The 15,853-nt window shown below is 37.8% G+C and overlaps 1 protein-coding gene across 2 annotated transcripts in view; it reads right to left on the bottom strand.

The window, feature by feature from the left end:
• The window catches only part of MTA1-like (metastasis associated 1-like), a 54,636-nt gene that overhangs the window by 23,479 nt on the left and 15,304 nt on the right, over positions 1–15,853 (bottom strand). For both annotated transcript variants that reach the window (XR_013261364.1, XM_077443616.1), the window contains exon 2: positions 6,465–6,626. Coding sequence is in view for 1 of the 2 variants with exons in the window: in XM_077443616.1 (XP_077299742.1) it covers positions 6,465–6,626 (162 nt within the window). In the remaining variant the exon portion in view is untranslated. The remainder of the gene's footprint in view (positions 1–6,464; positions 6,627–15,853) is intronic.

Below are 15,853 nucleotides of genomic sequence, written 5' to 3'. Positions count from 1 at the left end.
CTCCACAGCCCTGTCTGTTGCATTCTGCGAGTTATCATTTTAAGGACAGCCAAGCGTTCTGAATTAAAACAACGAGAGCATACACGACTCCAAGACCAAACCCTTGACCAGAAGCATTCGAGGATCGTCAACCACGATGGAGGGTGGGACTCAACGAGAGGAAGGGGGAGACCAGCCATGGATGAGAAGGAATACGGGGGAGGAGGAAGGAGGGGGTGCGACCTTACGCACCTCGCCGCCGCCCCCGCGTGTTTTTGTATACGAATAAATGAAAAGGAGGCTGGCGGCGAGGGCAAGCCAGGAGTCGGGGGCGGGGGGTGGCGGCAGGGTTGTGGGTGGGTGGGGGTAACCAAGGGATGAGAAGAGTGAACCGCTATTTGTTGGCGTTGGGTTGGCGAGGGGTGGCGGCGGCACATCTCAGTGCGGGGCGGAATGAGTGGGTGGGTCGGGGGTGGGGTGTGAGTGGGTGGCGGCACATCTTAACAAATCGATAGGATATGACTATTCTCTTTCGCGCGTGCACACGCCGCCACAGCACCAGGTGCCGAAGGGCCGGACCTCGCCGCGGTCGTCGAGCTGAACGAGGGCCATCGAAGGGCGACAATGCGAGAGGGTCGTAAAAACCCAAAGCGAGAGTACCGGGAGAGTACAGGTCGTAACCCGAGGGCGCACGTTTGCCAAGGTGCTTGCTTGCTTGGAGGAAAGAATGCGCAGCCGTGCAGCAAGTCGGGTACAACATATGTATGTACATGAATAGTGGTTGGTGGTTGAGCGACTTGCACAATTTGCAAAAATTATTGCTAAAACAAAACCACGTTAAGCGTAAAGGTATACATATATTATGTGTATGGGGAATGATGAAGACATTTTTGACGAAACGAGTTGTGCTCACATATAAATTTTGCACGTTTACAAACACACACACACACACACACACATCTTTGTAGTACCTACGCATGTTTAAGACTCCTAACTCCGATACTGTACCACAATCAGACTCATTTAATAAATACAGTAATCAGTGGGACGAATAGGTCTCATTCCGATTTCCGAAGGCTCAATCGTATCACTTTTCTTAGACAGCCTTCAACGCACCAGCTGCTGGATGTTTGTTGGCTTTTACCCATATTAACCCCATACCAGGGCACAAAATTTCACGAACGGTAGGGCTCGATTTTGATTTTTTATTGTACCTATTATAATATATTATATGCATACATATCAGAGAGGGTACTAGACATTATATCACCTGAGGTATAAGAAAAAATTTGCACCCCTATATACATAATTTTTTTTTTTTATTTCCGATTAAGTATTTCTTAATCGGAAATAAAATATTATTAACCTATTATATATTCAATTTAAAAAATCATGCGTCATTCGAATTTTTTTTTTTTTGAATATTTAAGAAAGCCTGGTGTAAAATACACGCTTAATGGGCTTCTGTTCGAAGAAGAGTATCTTCAAAAGTTTTAATTTGTACCTATGTATATAACATATATTATATGTATTCATAATAAATTGACATATTTTTGTGTGATGAGTCAGGGTTTCTCAAATTAGTTATTACTGATTTATTTGATAAAGTCCATTTTTATCATCAAAGGGACATGTAAGACTGAACGATTTTTATTAAATATTGGTTTTCTCACGAGGGAGCGCTACGTTTCTAGATTTCACGAAAGGTAGCTGCTCTCCCGTCCATTTCGAGCCCGACCCCAGAAATTGAGAAGCCCCTCAGAAATGACTTGAAGACGGTCAAATCAGGTAAACGCAATCAGACGGAAATAATGTATTTAAATGCGAAATCGGAATAGCTCGATTTATCCAATACTCCGACTCGGCCAAACAACTACGAGGCTCCACAGCTTTTAGTCCACTCGTATCGTGATCGTATACCAGCTTTCCCAACATTTCTATACATTTAAACCCACCCAATGAGAACGAAACTTTTTGTCATAAAATTGAACCGATTATGTCATAAAAACCAATGTCATAAAAACACTATTCTAATGAGTATTGAAATCAAATTGAAAGACTTTCTTTTTCAATTATCAGAAATTCACAATTAATCATTAAAATGAGATGAAAAACTAAATATTCTATTACGGCATTTCATTCTGATTTGGACACGCGAGCTACATATACAAAGCCGACGATTTACTTGGAACACGCTAGTAAGCACATACGTATAAAATATGTACCAATTCGACCAGAGGATTAAAACTCTTTAAAGCAAAAAAAAAACATTAAATTGAGTATTTTTTGGCACAAATTCGCGAGCGTGTTACACAGATGAATCGCCATCTTCCAGTTTCCTGCCGTTCCCCTTAGCATGTATGGATTAGTAGAAAGGGATTATATGTACTATTTCTGTTCCCTTGGAGTTTAAAACTAAACAAAGCGTCTAAATGCATACTGGTATAATAACAAAGAATGTATTTCTGAAATTTCAGTCAAAACGCAACTATACATAATATGTGATTTCAAAGAAATGAAAATACAACATTATTGGCATTCACATTTCCAGTCAAACTTAGTACAGTAGAATGAGAAAGCCAAAACACGAATAAAAAATCATTCTGAGCGACGAGCAAAAACCACTAATTAAAATATCACCCAGCTCGAAGTTCAAACATTTAATGGACTATCTAATCTAACGACCCACAGGAGAAATGCCCAAAAGTGCAGCAACTTTGTATGGCGATGGGGGGGAGGTGAAGGGGAAGGAGGGGTGGTCCATCTGAAAATTCGGAGATCTCCAGCGCGTCCTCATCGAGTCCCGACCATTCTCGCGGTTTTTCCGGGCGGTTTGCGCGGCGCGCCCCCGCGCAATCGATAATGCACATCAAGGGGGGAAAGGGAGGTGAGGAGCCAGTGGGAAGGGGGGGGGGGGTGTACTGGGAGGAAGTACCACTCTACACCCCACCCCCTTTTCAATCCACCCAGCCACCAACTATCCGCAGCCACCGGTGACGAGCGTACGAAGACCGGGTCTTCAGAAGCAGATGAGCTCGCGACGACGTCGAAGTAAACCTCGCAAAGACCAACGAGATTATATATTTAATACCGAAATGATGCTTAATTTGTTGCAATTAATCGGGAGCTTTCTAATAAGAAGAAACCCCCCCCCCCCCCACCCACCAAAATTAATTTTGACTACTTAGGTACTAAAAACATTCGATGATTTTTTTTTTAAATAGAGGTTGTACGCTGTGTGTACGCATATATCCAAACGGTCACTCAACCATGACTGATTCATAAATGGACTGCATATACATATATATACCACCCCTACTGAAAAATGCTCCAGTTGCCGCGAACAAGATAAATGATACAGAATGGTTTTCAACAATGGTATGACATGAATAGAGAGAGATTCAAACTTACGTACGCTGTCTTATATACTATACTAGCATTATAGTGATCATTGATAAGTACAAAACAAGAAATTAAAAAAAAAACCTTAGGGCGATGTACGGAACATCGTGTGCATGGCTCCCCGCTGTGGGTGGTCTCATACATTTCTTCAAATATGGGATACACCGTTATCGATCACAAGGATACAATTTTACCGAAAACACCCCAGAGGGTCATTTTGGGGCGGGGCGTGCTGGGCTTTCCATGAATATGGAACATGCAAGGCACGGCCCATTTTTTTCGCATGTTTAAAAGTATCTAAAAGAAACCATGTGCCACGTGCACCGCTGTGTGCGCTTAAAAAAATTATATTTGTCATGTATTAGTAAAGATTTTGATCTCTAATCATTTCCCACTGACTTCTCTGGAATGAGTGAAAAGTGGGATAAGGATTTAGTGGATTTGGGTGGGTAGATTGAATTTTTGATGTAGCCGATCTTGTACGAAATCGATCAACTATTGTCAGATGAAAATCGGCCAACTTGACAGGAGGCGATCGATCTAGGTTTTACTTATATAAAATAGAATATTTGAAACCAAAGCATACCAAAACGATGTCTCTGTGCTGAATTGTACTGAAGATAAATCGAATGGGTCAAAGTTGTCACAGTAGACATCTACCATCAAAACTATGCACATATTCACATTGTCTGAACACACGAGACGTAATATTATTCATTTTCAAGTAGACGTTTACGAGCTGGAATTTTAATATGAAGAAAAAAATCGCTATTTGAGTAAGGTTTACATTATATTATTTAACATCGAAAGTATAGGAAGTTGCACAACACGTGATTCAACGGTCGGACGTGCACGTACGTATATACGTTTGGCGTCACGTGTTCAAGCAAATTTTACTTTGCATTACATACATATTCTCGTTATGCTATTTAATACGTTTTTTGGTACTTTTACAGTCGGTATACACTAGTTTTGATAACGCAAATTCAGAAGTGTGATTTATACACGTATTATGCAACCAAATATCTAACGGTGCAAAAATTCGTTCTCGTACGGTCGTTCGTTGAAAAATGTTAAATTTTTACTTTTTTTTTATCTATGTACGTAGTAACAATATATGAAGTTTTGTGATAATGCGAAAATTTGAACTCGAGATTTTGACTGATTCGAACACATAATCGATCACTGATCACGTTTTCATGATATAGAAAAAATGTCTGCGTGTGTCTGTTTATTTTGGGGATTTTTTGAACACCGTTAGTCCTATCGAACCGAAACTTATTATTGGTTACTGAAATTCTTATCGATACGACGTAAATTTTTAAGTTGACCGGAAATGGTACCAAGCTGAAAATTTATAGTTCTTTTCTTTATGTACTAACGTATAGCTGAAAAGTTTTTGGTCAAAATTCGTAAACCGGAAGTAGTATTTTTTGTATAAACAATATTCCATTATTTTATTTTCTTGATATTTAATGTTTATAATAATGAAAGTGATTTTAAGAAATAAAATTGAACAAAATCCGACAACCAGAAGTAGAATTTTTGTCTCGTGTAAGTTTCCCTAAATTTGCGATCAATTTGTATTGAAAATGCTCTCATAACCGGTATGTGTGAACGTGTATGTATGTTTAATTATCGAATTTTGTTTTGACCTTCTTATATTCCTCAAATACATAGATAGTCATGGGTTCGTCTCGTCCGAATTTTTACTTTATCCATGTACGTAGTAACAATTAAGTTTTGTGATCATGCGAAAATTCGAACTCGAAATTTTTTCAAATGCATCATTGCACGCATTTTTACTGCAGTAAGATGCAGAGTGGTTCTCACTTCCTGAAGAAAACATTTCAAATGGAGCAGATTTCCTATTCAAAATATTGGTAGCAACTAGAAAGCAAACTAACCACCAGTCATATTATAGTACTTTCCTTCCCTGAAGGCAAATGAGAAACCATTCGAGATAAAAATCTTTCCTTAAACAACTATATCGTATCAAATTCACTTCCTAGCTGTTTTAATTCATCCAAAATTGTTGGATTACTGATGTCTAACTTTTGTGCAAGCCCTCGGATTGTTGCACGTAATTATGATTCAAGTAACTTTAGTCGTTATCAAACCTGGTGAAGAAAGACGCCCACGACTGTCTACTCATTCTCAGGACAGAATTTAAAAAATAAAACATTGCACGGCAAGCAAAAGTATTCTCAGTTTAAGATCAATTTCTGTTGCTTTATCACCCGTTTTGAACTTACGAAAATTGCTCTACAATTCAATAGCCTAATTTGAAGCAAATTTAATACCAAACGACAAAAAAAAATTGGAAAAATGCATTTTATTTTCCTGAGAACTTACTAAACCTGCTCAAAATGTTGAACGCCTTGTGGCATATGTGGGTGCGTATCAAAACATAGAATATATATACATAAAATTTTACAAAGACAGAATATAAGTAGGGTATCAAAAATTGACTGACTGATCTATTTCTTACTAATTCCTCTTCCCTGTTTTAAGTAAATTTCCATTTTCTTAATTCGAATATTATATACTTGTACAATTCGAAATATCCTACATTATTCCTGGTGCACGGCTTGTGGCCTGTATCCGCTAATCTAGTTGTCGAAACACGACGCACCTTAAGGGCGAAAACACAGCGATGAACGTGACACAGGGTTTTTTTTTACATAGTTTTAAACGTGCGAAAAAAAATGGGCCGTGCCTTGCACATATTCATGGAACGCCCAGCACGGACAAAATGACCCCCTGGAGCGTTTTCGGTAAAATTATATTCTTGTTTTTATCAATAACGGTGTATCTTGACAGTGATAAATAACGGTGTATCCCATAATTTAAGAAATGTTAGAGATCACCCACAGCGGGGAGCCATGCACACGACGTGCCATTCTTCCCTGTGTGATTTCACCCCCATGTCTCCACGCGCGCATTGTGCCCTAATCCAAAATGGTACAAACATTTTACACAGAAAAAAGTATCAGCCGCCAAGTTCAGCACGCGAACATCGACACCCTTGTGTTCAACCGACAGAACCACCCCATCGACACAAAGCACAACAGAATACTCACTTTGGTGCTTATCAGCTAGCTGTATAAGGGGACTGGGTAAGTCCCTCCGCCGGTAGAAGCACATGACCTTAGCCTCCACGTTGCCGGACGCTGTCTTGTTCAGCTCCTCTATCCGCCGGATTTGGTACGGCGACGTCGAGGAGGTCTCGAAATACACACAATCTGCAAAACCAAACGCACAACCATCAAAATCCAAGTAAAAAAAAAAACACGCGGAGAAAGAAAGCGAAAACCAATGGCACATATATACATATATACATACCTACAAACACTCACACATGGCGCGAATAAATTTCATTGGGCGGTCGCGCACGGTATTAATTAGCAAATGGCTACAAAAAGGTGTACCACAAAGGAAAAGACGTAAATTAAAGTAGGGGTATCCACAGTTAGCCCACGCCACCCCCTAGGAACACCCTTCCAACCCTCCCATACCCCCTCAGAGGGGGGAGGGTACCACCCGCGGGGCGCCAACCTTGGTAATCAATACTGTCGTTGAACAACCCTGTTTGTTATGGCCACATTCGGTGCTTTCTTCGCTCTGACTGGGCGCGAGATAACGCGAGATGCGTTCTGTCGACTCGAAAAAAAATTTCCATAATTAAAAAAAAAATTAAATAAAAACTGTGCACTTTGTTCGACACGCTGTCGTGACCGCATTCTTCCACATACGTGTACCGTGTTGAGGTGTAGCAATCGGCGCTACATGTTGTACGAGTTCATGATTTCAAATGTTGCCTCTTCACTTTTGACAGACATTGCCATCTGGTGCAGCAATAAATCTTAACAAAATTGAGAATTATGAAGAAAAAAAAACCCACAGACGACTGATGAGCTGAACTCCTGAAGTAGCTTACATGAGTAAAGGAAGAGAACTAAACCAAAATATATCGAACAACGTATAACCAGAGATAACTCACATTTAACTTACGAAACAAAAAGTTTTATAATACATAGGAGTAAATATGGAGTCATTAATCATCGAATAAATACGTGTATTCAAACGCGATTAATCGCAAACTTAAATTAAGCATTTTTCGCACGAATCTAAATGAAGCATTTTTCTACATACTTAATATATGCACTCAAAACTAACAAGCTGTGGATGTAAAAGGAGTCAACTTACTAGCAAAAAAAGAAAATGGTAAAGCATATGATCATTTCGAACATGTGCTTAATGTATGCATTAATTTCGACCAATTTGTTCTAGGCATTGTCGAAAGTTATCAATAATACAAGTACAATTGATGTGATTTTTGGTATGTGTTATTTTAATTCATCTTTTTGTGTCACGGAATCGGATTTAATCTTCATATTAATATATTTAATATGGTTTCTAAGTTCAAAATACCATCACAATACACAAAATTAATCGAATTGGAAAGAAGTTATATTTGACAATTTCATCGCTTGTTCCAAAAGTAGACAAAAAGATAATAACACCGAAAATTCCACTTTTGAAAAATTCTAATAACAATCCAAAGCAACACAACCGATATAGCCTGCTCCAAACTGAAAGTAAATACGTACTTACATTCAAATCCTACATATAACGCATACGTGTTTTTGGCACTTGCTTGCGTGCGTGCGCTTTATCGCAACGATCGAACACTTCATGCGAATTTCGTCACACGCACGACAATTACACAAGTACAACGAAAAGAAAAGAAAAATGCAAGCGAAAGACGCAAATCGGGAGGAGGTAAGATTGAATCAATACTACCAAAAGATAACGGAGACGCATACACGAAAGGGATCGAAACTATTGGAGCAAAGAGCTCATACACACACACACACACACACACAAGAGCCTTTTCGAAGAAATATGGATGTAGATACATATGTATATATGAATTGCGCAACACTCCAAACAAAAATGGCGGTATCAACAATTGGTTAATTAGATTTGATGCATTCGTTATACATACTCAGTGGTATACGAAAATCGGCGATGAACCTTGAGGAGTCTAATGACCCGCTCGCTCTCAAATGCCTTTGCGTAACCATTAAAAAACGAAAATTATATATATATTCTACGTGCTACACTACATAGAACACTCATTGGCTATGCGAGAAGATCTCATAACGGTCGGTCACCAATGCAGCGTGTAACTTACGACGATGGACGCTTTTATAATACAGTACAAGATCGATTATCCGTATTGAAATGATCCGGTTATTAAAAAAAAAAACCGGCCGAGAGTCGATCGCGCTTTCTCATAATAGACCACCAAATATTAGTTCAGATCATCGAAGTAAAACTTCTTTACGGACGGTAAAGTATATTGTTTTGATGGTTACATCGGCGTCAGGAAACATTGCACCAAGTGGGACTTCCTCTTTATGAATCCCTCCACAATCCGAACTTTTTACAAGGTTTTTATTACCTGTAGTGGATTGTGCGTAAGTGTTACTTTGGTAGCGCATAGTATACGCTTTGGCCTTTTTTAATCAGCTACGTGAAAACACTCATTTGCAATTTTATTCCAGTTTTCATATTCTATGAGAGCACATTGAAAAAATTTCAAATACAACGTTCCATTATTTTGGAAATAAAAAGTTAATTTCAAATCCCTTAATCGATTAACAAAACCACACGTTAAAATTACAGGCAAAAAACTAGTAATTTTTTTTATTTATGTCAACAATGTAGACCTATAAAACTCCTTATATGAGTGAGTCCATTCGCCTACCACTCTTTAACAAATATTATGATTTTTTTTCTGTAAGAATTTTTTAAATATAGAAAAATAATAAAAGAAAATCCAGAAAAGAGAAAAAATAAATTAAAAAAAGGCGGGAGGAGAGATTTTTTGGGTCTGGGTCACTGCATCGGAAGTCGAAAGATCGAAAAGAATGTACGCATGGTAAACGGTACTATATACATATATGTATGTACATATGTGTATACACCCGTGTATGTATGGTAAACGGACTATTTCACATATTGTCAGAAAAATCGCGAAAAACTTCTATCTTTCGACTTTCGCTCACGTCATTTTCGATGCAGTAACGGCCACCGAGATTTTTATGGGTAACATTTATCGGCCTGAAAAATAAAAATGATGCCCCTCTCTAGGTATGTCCGCTCGCAGGACATATACGTTTTTCGCCGGGCAAATCAAACGTCAAATGGGTTACCAGTAACAAAAATAAAATAATAAAGTCTAAAATGAATAATAAGGCCAACCCTAACTTAACCCTTAAATAAATAAGTGTCGGCTGCTAAGATATTACGATTACCCAGTGAAAATGTAATGATTTCACTGAAACGTCAAATTTTATTTTTGTTACTGGCAACCTGTTTGACGTTTGATTTGCCGGGCGAACGCTGATGTTAATTTGACATTGAATGTCGATTTGACATTTGTCGTGTAATTTATTTTACAGCCCTGGCAAAAATATTATCGCATTTTTATTATTTTAGATGGCCAAATAAAGGTCTAGTCTTCGAAACAGTAAGGCGCAAACACACTGAATCATACGGCTCGGGCGCGTTTTTGGCCTCATGTGGTGAAGATATGCATATCTCACACGGCCGGGGTTTTTTCAAGTTTTTCCTAAATTCTTTCAAATATGACCGTTATCGATCACTATCAAATATAAGGATTTTTGGCAAGGGTGTCATAGCGTAGACCAGCCATGCTCGCGTTTTTTACATGTGCAAACTATATATTAAAAAAACACCTACCGCGTACCTCAGTGTGTCTGTGCCATTAACGAAAAACACATGGCTATTTAAAACGCTGCTCTGAACAATTTTGTTTCGAGTTACCGCTTTTGCGCTATAAGGACGCGATACTTTTACTATTCACCACGTGTTATGCAAAACATTGCAAAATCAGCATGTGTGATCCGGATAATCGAGGTGCTACACTATAATGAATTGTAGAAAGTACAAGTTTCGAAAATTTTTGATTCGAAAGCAATACATATACAGATCAGTTAAACGCGGTTTGCAACGTTCTAATGGCCGCTTACAATTAGCGTGTGTGAGGTAACATTCAAATTACGGGAGTAACACCTGCCGATTCATTTGAATAATAATTCACATGACATTTATAGCGTAACTTTTTATATTCTAAGCACCTGCATGCGAAAATAGATTTGCAGAACGATAGATTTTCAGAACGCATGCGACGAACAAAACGTCGACCCTGACTCGCAAACGTGCCGCGAAGGTTTTCCTACGAATGTCAAGGGAGCCAAAGCAGAACAATACGTGAGCGTGGGATGAAAAAAACAACAAACAAACAAACACTTCAACAACAGATCCGATCGATTACTAAATGATGTTTCAGTGTGGGTGACGCGACCTCATTTCTAATTAAAATTAATCAAAATAATAAATATTTTCATTTATGTCAACCTACAACCCTTTCAATCCTTGTGCTTATTGATTTTTTTTGTATTAGCCTCGACTGCATTAAAAAATTCGTTAAAATTAAAACAGTGACATGGCTCAATATAACATTATATCTCAATATAACATTATATCTCAGTCTTTCTTTTCCTTTTTCTTTTTTTTTACTTTGTTTCTTTTCTTTTTTTTTAAATCTTGATTTTTTTGTAATTTTACTTTTTTATATCACCATGTGGTGCTCACTGTAAATGGAATATAATATTTTTATTTATGTTTATTATTATTTTTTGTGCCATTATACAACTTTCTTTTTATATTTTATTCTGTATGTGTGCCTATTTAAATAAAATAAAATAAATAAAAAAATAGCATTATATCTCAATATAACATTATATCTCAATGTAATATCAATGATATAAAGCTCAATATCAATATAAAGCGACATTTATACAGGTATACACCCTTTTTACTAACACATTATTTAAAGGCCAATTACAAACATCAATCATTAAACATTAGTCATCACAGAGACATTATGGACAAATTTTTGCAGAACTTTTATATATAAACAAATTATGAGATGCTGTAAACTAGAATATTGTGAGAGATAGATAAATCAGATAAAATGGAAAACTCTGAAAGAAAACAATCGACCATGGAGTCAATACACAAGCTCAAGTCCAGCTCCTCAACCGGCTTTCTATTAGTTTGGATTAGTTTAATCTAAAATATACTGATCCGGTTAAGGGATTGTTTAATTTGGGATCGTAGAATGTTCTATTTTTATATTTGTTTTATATTTATGCTTATTTCGTATTTTATTTGATTTTCATCTTACTGCATATATATTATATATATATTTTTTTTCTTCATAGTGACGACTTGGAACTACTCTATAATGTCACTATGGTAAAATTGTAATAAATACATAAATAATATACAAGACCTGGCCAGTAAAACAAAGCCAGGGATAGAACCTGTGACCACCCAATCGAAAGCATTACATGCTAACCACTGATTAATGTTGCTGGTTAAGTTGCCAAACTTTCCAAAACAACTAATAGACTAAAGCGTTTGGTTTGACATCCGACAGGACTAATTCAGAAATAACTTCAAAATGTTATTTTTTGTATTGATTTTTCATATTTTATTGTTTGAGTTGGTCATACATGAGAAAGAAGTCTTTGGTTTTGGTTGTTACTTAAAAAAAAACAGTGTATTATGTATATAATTTCGCTATTCTGTGTGTATGTTTGTCTGAGATAACGCTCGCCGTACTATAAAAGCGCGGGAGCGGGAATATAAAGTGTTTTGGCGTTTTCGTTCGTTCGTTCGTAAATCCATTACGTAATCGAAAAAATCTAATATTTTATGACGAAGATTTCGATACACGATTCCGAAAATTTAGCCGTTATATTTGGAAGTCCAATTTTCAGTCCCAAAAACCACTTTCTGTTTGACTCAATTCATAAAATGTTATCACTTATTTTAATCCGATATGTCCAGAATCCCGGAAGAGCAAAATAAACGTATTACAGGCCAACAGTATTTTTAAATATTGTTTAAAAATACCATACCCATAACAATATATTTAATGTCTCGCGAAATATTTCTCAAAACGAAGAAAAATTGACTTTTGCACTTTGTTGTTATTATTAGTCATAATTCTATTTTAATTCGTGTATCAATTCCTTTCCGAAGGCACCAGTTGAAATCAACGGGCACAACACTAGTAAACGAATAAACTAAAGTGTTCCTCATTCTCGTGAAATACACAATCTCAACAGATCGGAAGCCATGTTTACACAACAGGTAAAGCGATCGTTACAGACGTCCAAAGAAAAAGTCCTGGGTTACGCAGCAGCAGCCGGACACATCCGGATGTTGGATCGCTTTCAATGCAGCATCTTTGGACGTTCGCTCTAGATTTTGACCTTGAACTTTGCGAGGGGCTACCATCCACGAGGAGTCAGTCGGTGGCGAGGATGAGAGGCGGTGTCTCGTCTCTCTGTCGGAGATCACACGGCATTCGACGTTCCCGAATGCGATGTCTGTCTGTCTGTCTGTCAGTGGGCCAGGCAGGTCAACGGCCTGGACGAGGGGCCGCTGACGTTGCCGTCGTCGGTGTTGGTGTTGGCATTGGCGTCACTGATGTTGCGGCGTCAGCATCAGCGTCAGTGCCACTGCCGCGGCTCAGCTGGTACGACGTCTCGCGACCCACCGCCAAAACATGGAACGAACGTGCATCATCATCATCATCATCTATCCACCTATCCACCTTCTGGACAGTATTTCGATTTTGTGCGCTTTGCTCCGAACGGATTCAATGAGAGCGATGACAATTAGCGTACACGCGTACAATCGACGACGCGAAACCGGTCCAGTGAACGAAAATTTAACAGTGATTTGTCAAAACTCTTGGAAACGCCATTTTTTTCCTCGTTGTGGATACAAGTCAAGTCAACCGACAAATGTCGCCGAAGAAAACAATCAAATAATATGAAATATGAAAAATTTCAGATGACGAGCGAAAAGTTCTGGGTCGCATCATTGAGTAATGTTACACAGCGGCAAATGAAAAACTAACCTAATACGTCATGTACGATAAAACCGGTAACAGAAAATTACGCACGTGGGCACATACAAACTACAATCTTTTCCTGTATTTTTCAATTTTAACAAATCTTCTAAATGAAATAACATAAAAATAAGAACATGTGTTTAGATTACGGGTTCCAAGCCGAATACTTTTTATACGAATTTATTTTCAATCAATCTACAGCACATTTAGTTCTATTTGATGTTCCAAATTATGATTCTCTTAAAATTTTAATAATATCGTGACCTTAAAACTACAAATAAATAATTTAAAGCTACCGTTCGATATTCAAACATTTGGAACCCCCTGTTTAGACGCAGCCTAGAATCGTTTCACCGGCAATGAATTTGTCCCAATTACAATCAACTTTGAAGTTGTGTTTTATTTGTAAAACTAGCCATTAGATAACCGATTATTATAAAATAATAAATTAAATTAAATAAATAAATATATGTTGGCTTTTCCCATGTGCGGATTTTTCAAGTTCAATGTTATTCGATTTAATAACTTACACTCGATAAAAATAGAAAGTTAGCCGAAAGCGAATGCAATATAAAAAAGTTTTTTTTTTACATTAAGAAGCATTAATAGCGACATTGATCAATAAACCTTTCAGCATTTCAAGACAATCGGGTAAATACAAGATTTATAGAACGACGTCGCAGCCTACGGAAACACACCTTTATGTGTTGGTATAAATTGACGCAACGCAGACAGGACAGGACAACTTTTCGTTAAGCTGCGCAAAGCTACATGGGTATTCTTATCTTAAAAACGGATATATACAAATAGGCAACTGTAGAAAATACAGATAACGCCAAAAAATCAATTCCATGAAAAGACGCGCGATAACAAATATACACACACGCACAAAAAAATTCCAGTTTAGACCGCAGAATGCAACCTGATCGTAATCTGATACGTACACACTGACTTTCCGAAGCAGTTTTAACCGCGCTAACAGATGCCTCCACTTTTTCCAACCCCGTTCGGAGAGACTATGTCAAGGTCGCACAAAGTGCAAGTGCAAAATCGACGCCGATGCTAAATTGAAGCCAAACACGCAGAATTCGATAGTAAAAACCGAAATAATACACTACAACTCACTGCCAGGGGCTCAAAGGGCCGACTCCTAAAGGAAAGGTCAACGTGATGCTGCGGAGGGACTTAAACGTTGCTTCGCAATAGCCTCAATTGTGTCTTAAAACCGCTAATACATCTAACCAATAAGATAATATAATGCAATCGTTATTCAACATTTCGAACTAATGTGACTCTATAATTGATTTTACAATGCATTAGAGGAAGCACTTTCTAGAAATTTGGTATCTGGGAAATCATGACCCCAAGGCAAGTTATTGCCGCCTAGGTATTTTTTTTTCTCTGAATATTATGTCGTTCCAATGCCGAATCACGGTGGTATTAGAACGATTATAATTATACAAACAAATAGATACATATTCTATTTCAAATTCTACCTTAAGAATTTGTGATTAAAATATGACTGATACCATTTTTCAAACTTTCCAGGATTTAAACAAATAGCATAAAATTTTTAATTATTGAATTTGGTTGCCAAATATTGAAAAATTTGTTTGCCAAATAGAAAACTGTCTATATTTGAAACTATTTATAAGAATAAAGTTTCATCATTCAAAATACAAGAATTCTTTACTACAATTTCTAAACACCCCAATTATTTGACACATTTAGGGCGAAAGCACACAAGGAAGAACGGCACGTCGGGTGCATGGCTCGCCGCTGTGGGTGGTTTCCTACATTTCTTCAAATACGGGATACACCGTTATCGATCATTGTCAAGCAAGCAAAAAAAATACAAGGAAAAAAAATTTACCGAAAACTACAGAGGGTCATTTTGGGGCGGAGCGTACTGGGCGTTCCATGAATATGAGCAAGGCACGGCCCATTTTTTTCGCTTGTTAAAAAGTATCTAAAAAAAACCACGTGCCATGTGCATCGCTGTGTGATTTTGCCCTTATTAGTGTAATTTTCGAAATTCAAATTGATAGAAGGATTTTTTAAGCTCGTTTTAAAGTCAATCTAGCCCTCAACATAGGGCCAATGTCCCTCTAAGGGCCGGGCCGCATCGTGCAACTTTGTCGACCGACTAGTCGCGCGACACGAAAAAATGTATGGAAATGTGTACGAAAAACAAGTTGACGGGTGTGGCATGTCCTATCTACCTGAATGCATTGGTCTGGTCGCCCTCAACCAAGTTGTTCGCGAGTTGAGCGGTGCGGGCCGGCCCTAACTATCTTACTGTAACCAAAAACCATTAAATTTCGATTAAAGTCGAAATCCCGAGGACGATCTTACTCACGATTACAATACTTCGTATAGGTAGACAAGTAAAAAAAACATTTATTTTGAATAAACTCTATGTTCAGATTGAAAAAAAATGACGCC

This window comes from Arctopsyche grandis, chromosome 13, assembly GCF_051622035.1.
Source record: "Arctopsyche grandis isolate Sample6627 chromosome 13, ASM5162203v2, whole genome shotgun sequence".
In the NCBI taxonomy this organism is placed as follows: domain Eukaryota; kingdom Metazoa; phylum Arthropoda; class Insecta; order Trichoptera; family Hydropsychidae; genus Arctopsyche; species Arctopsyche grandis.
This window is presented reverse-complemented; position numbering and strand designations above follow the sequence as displayed.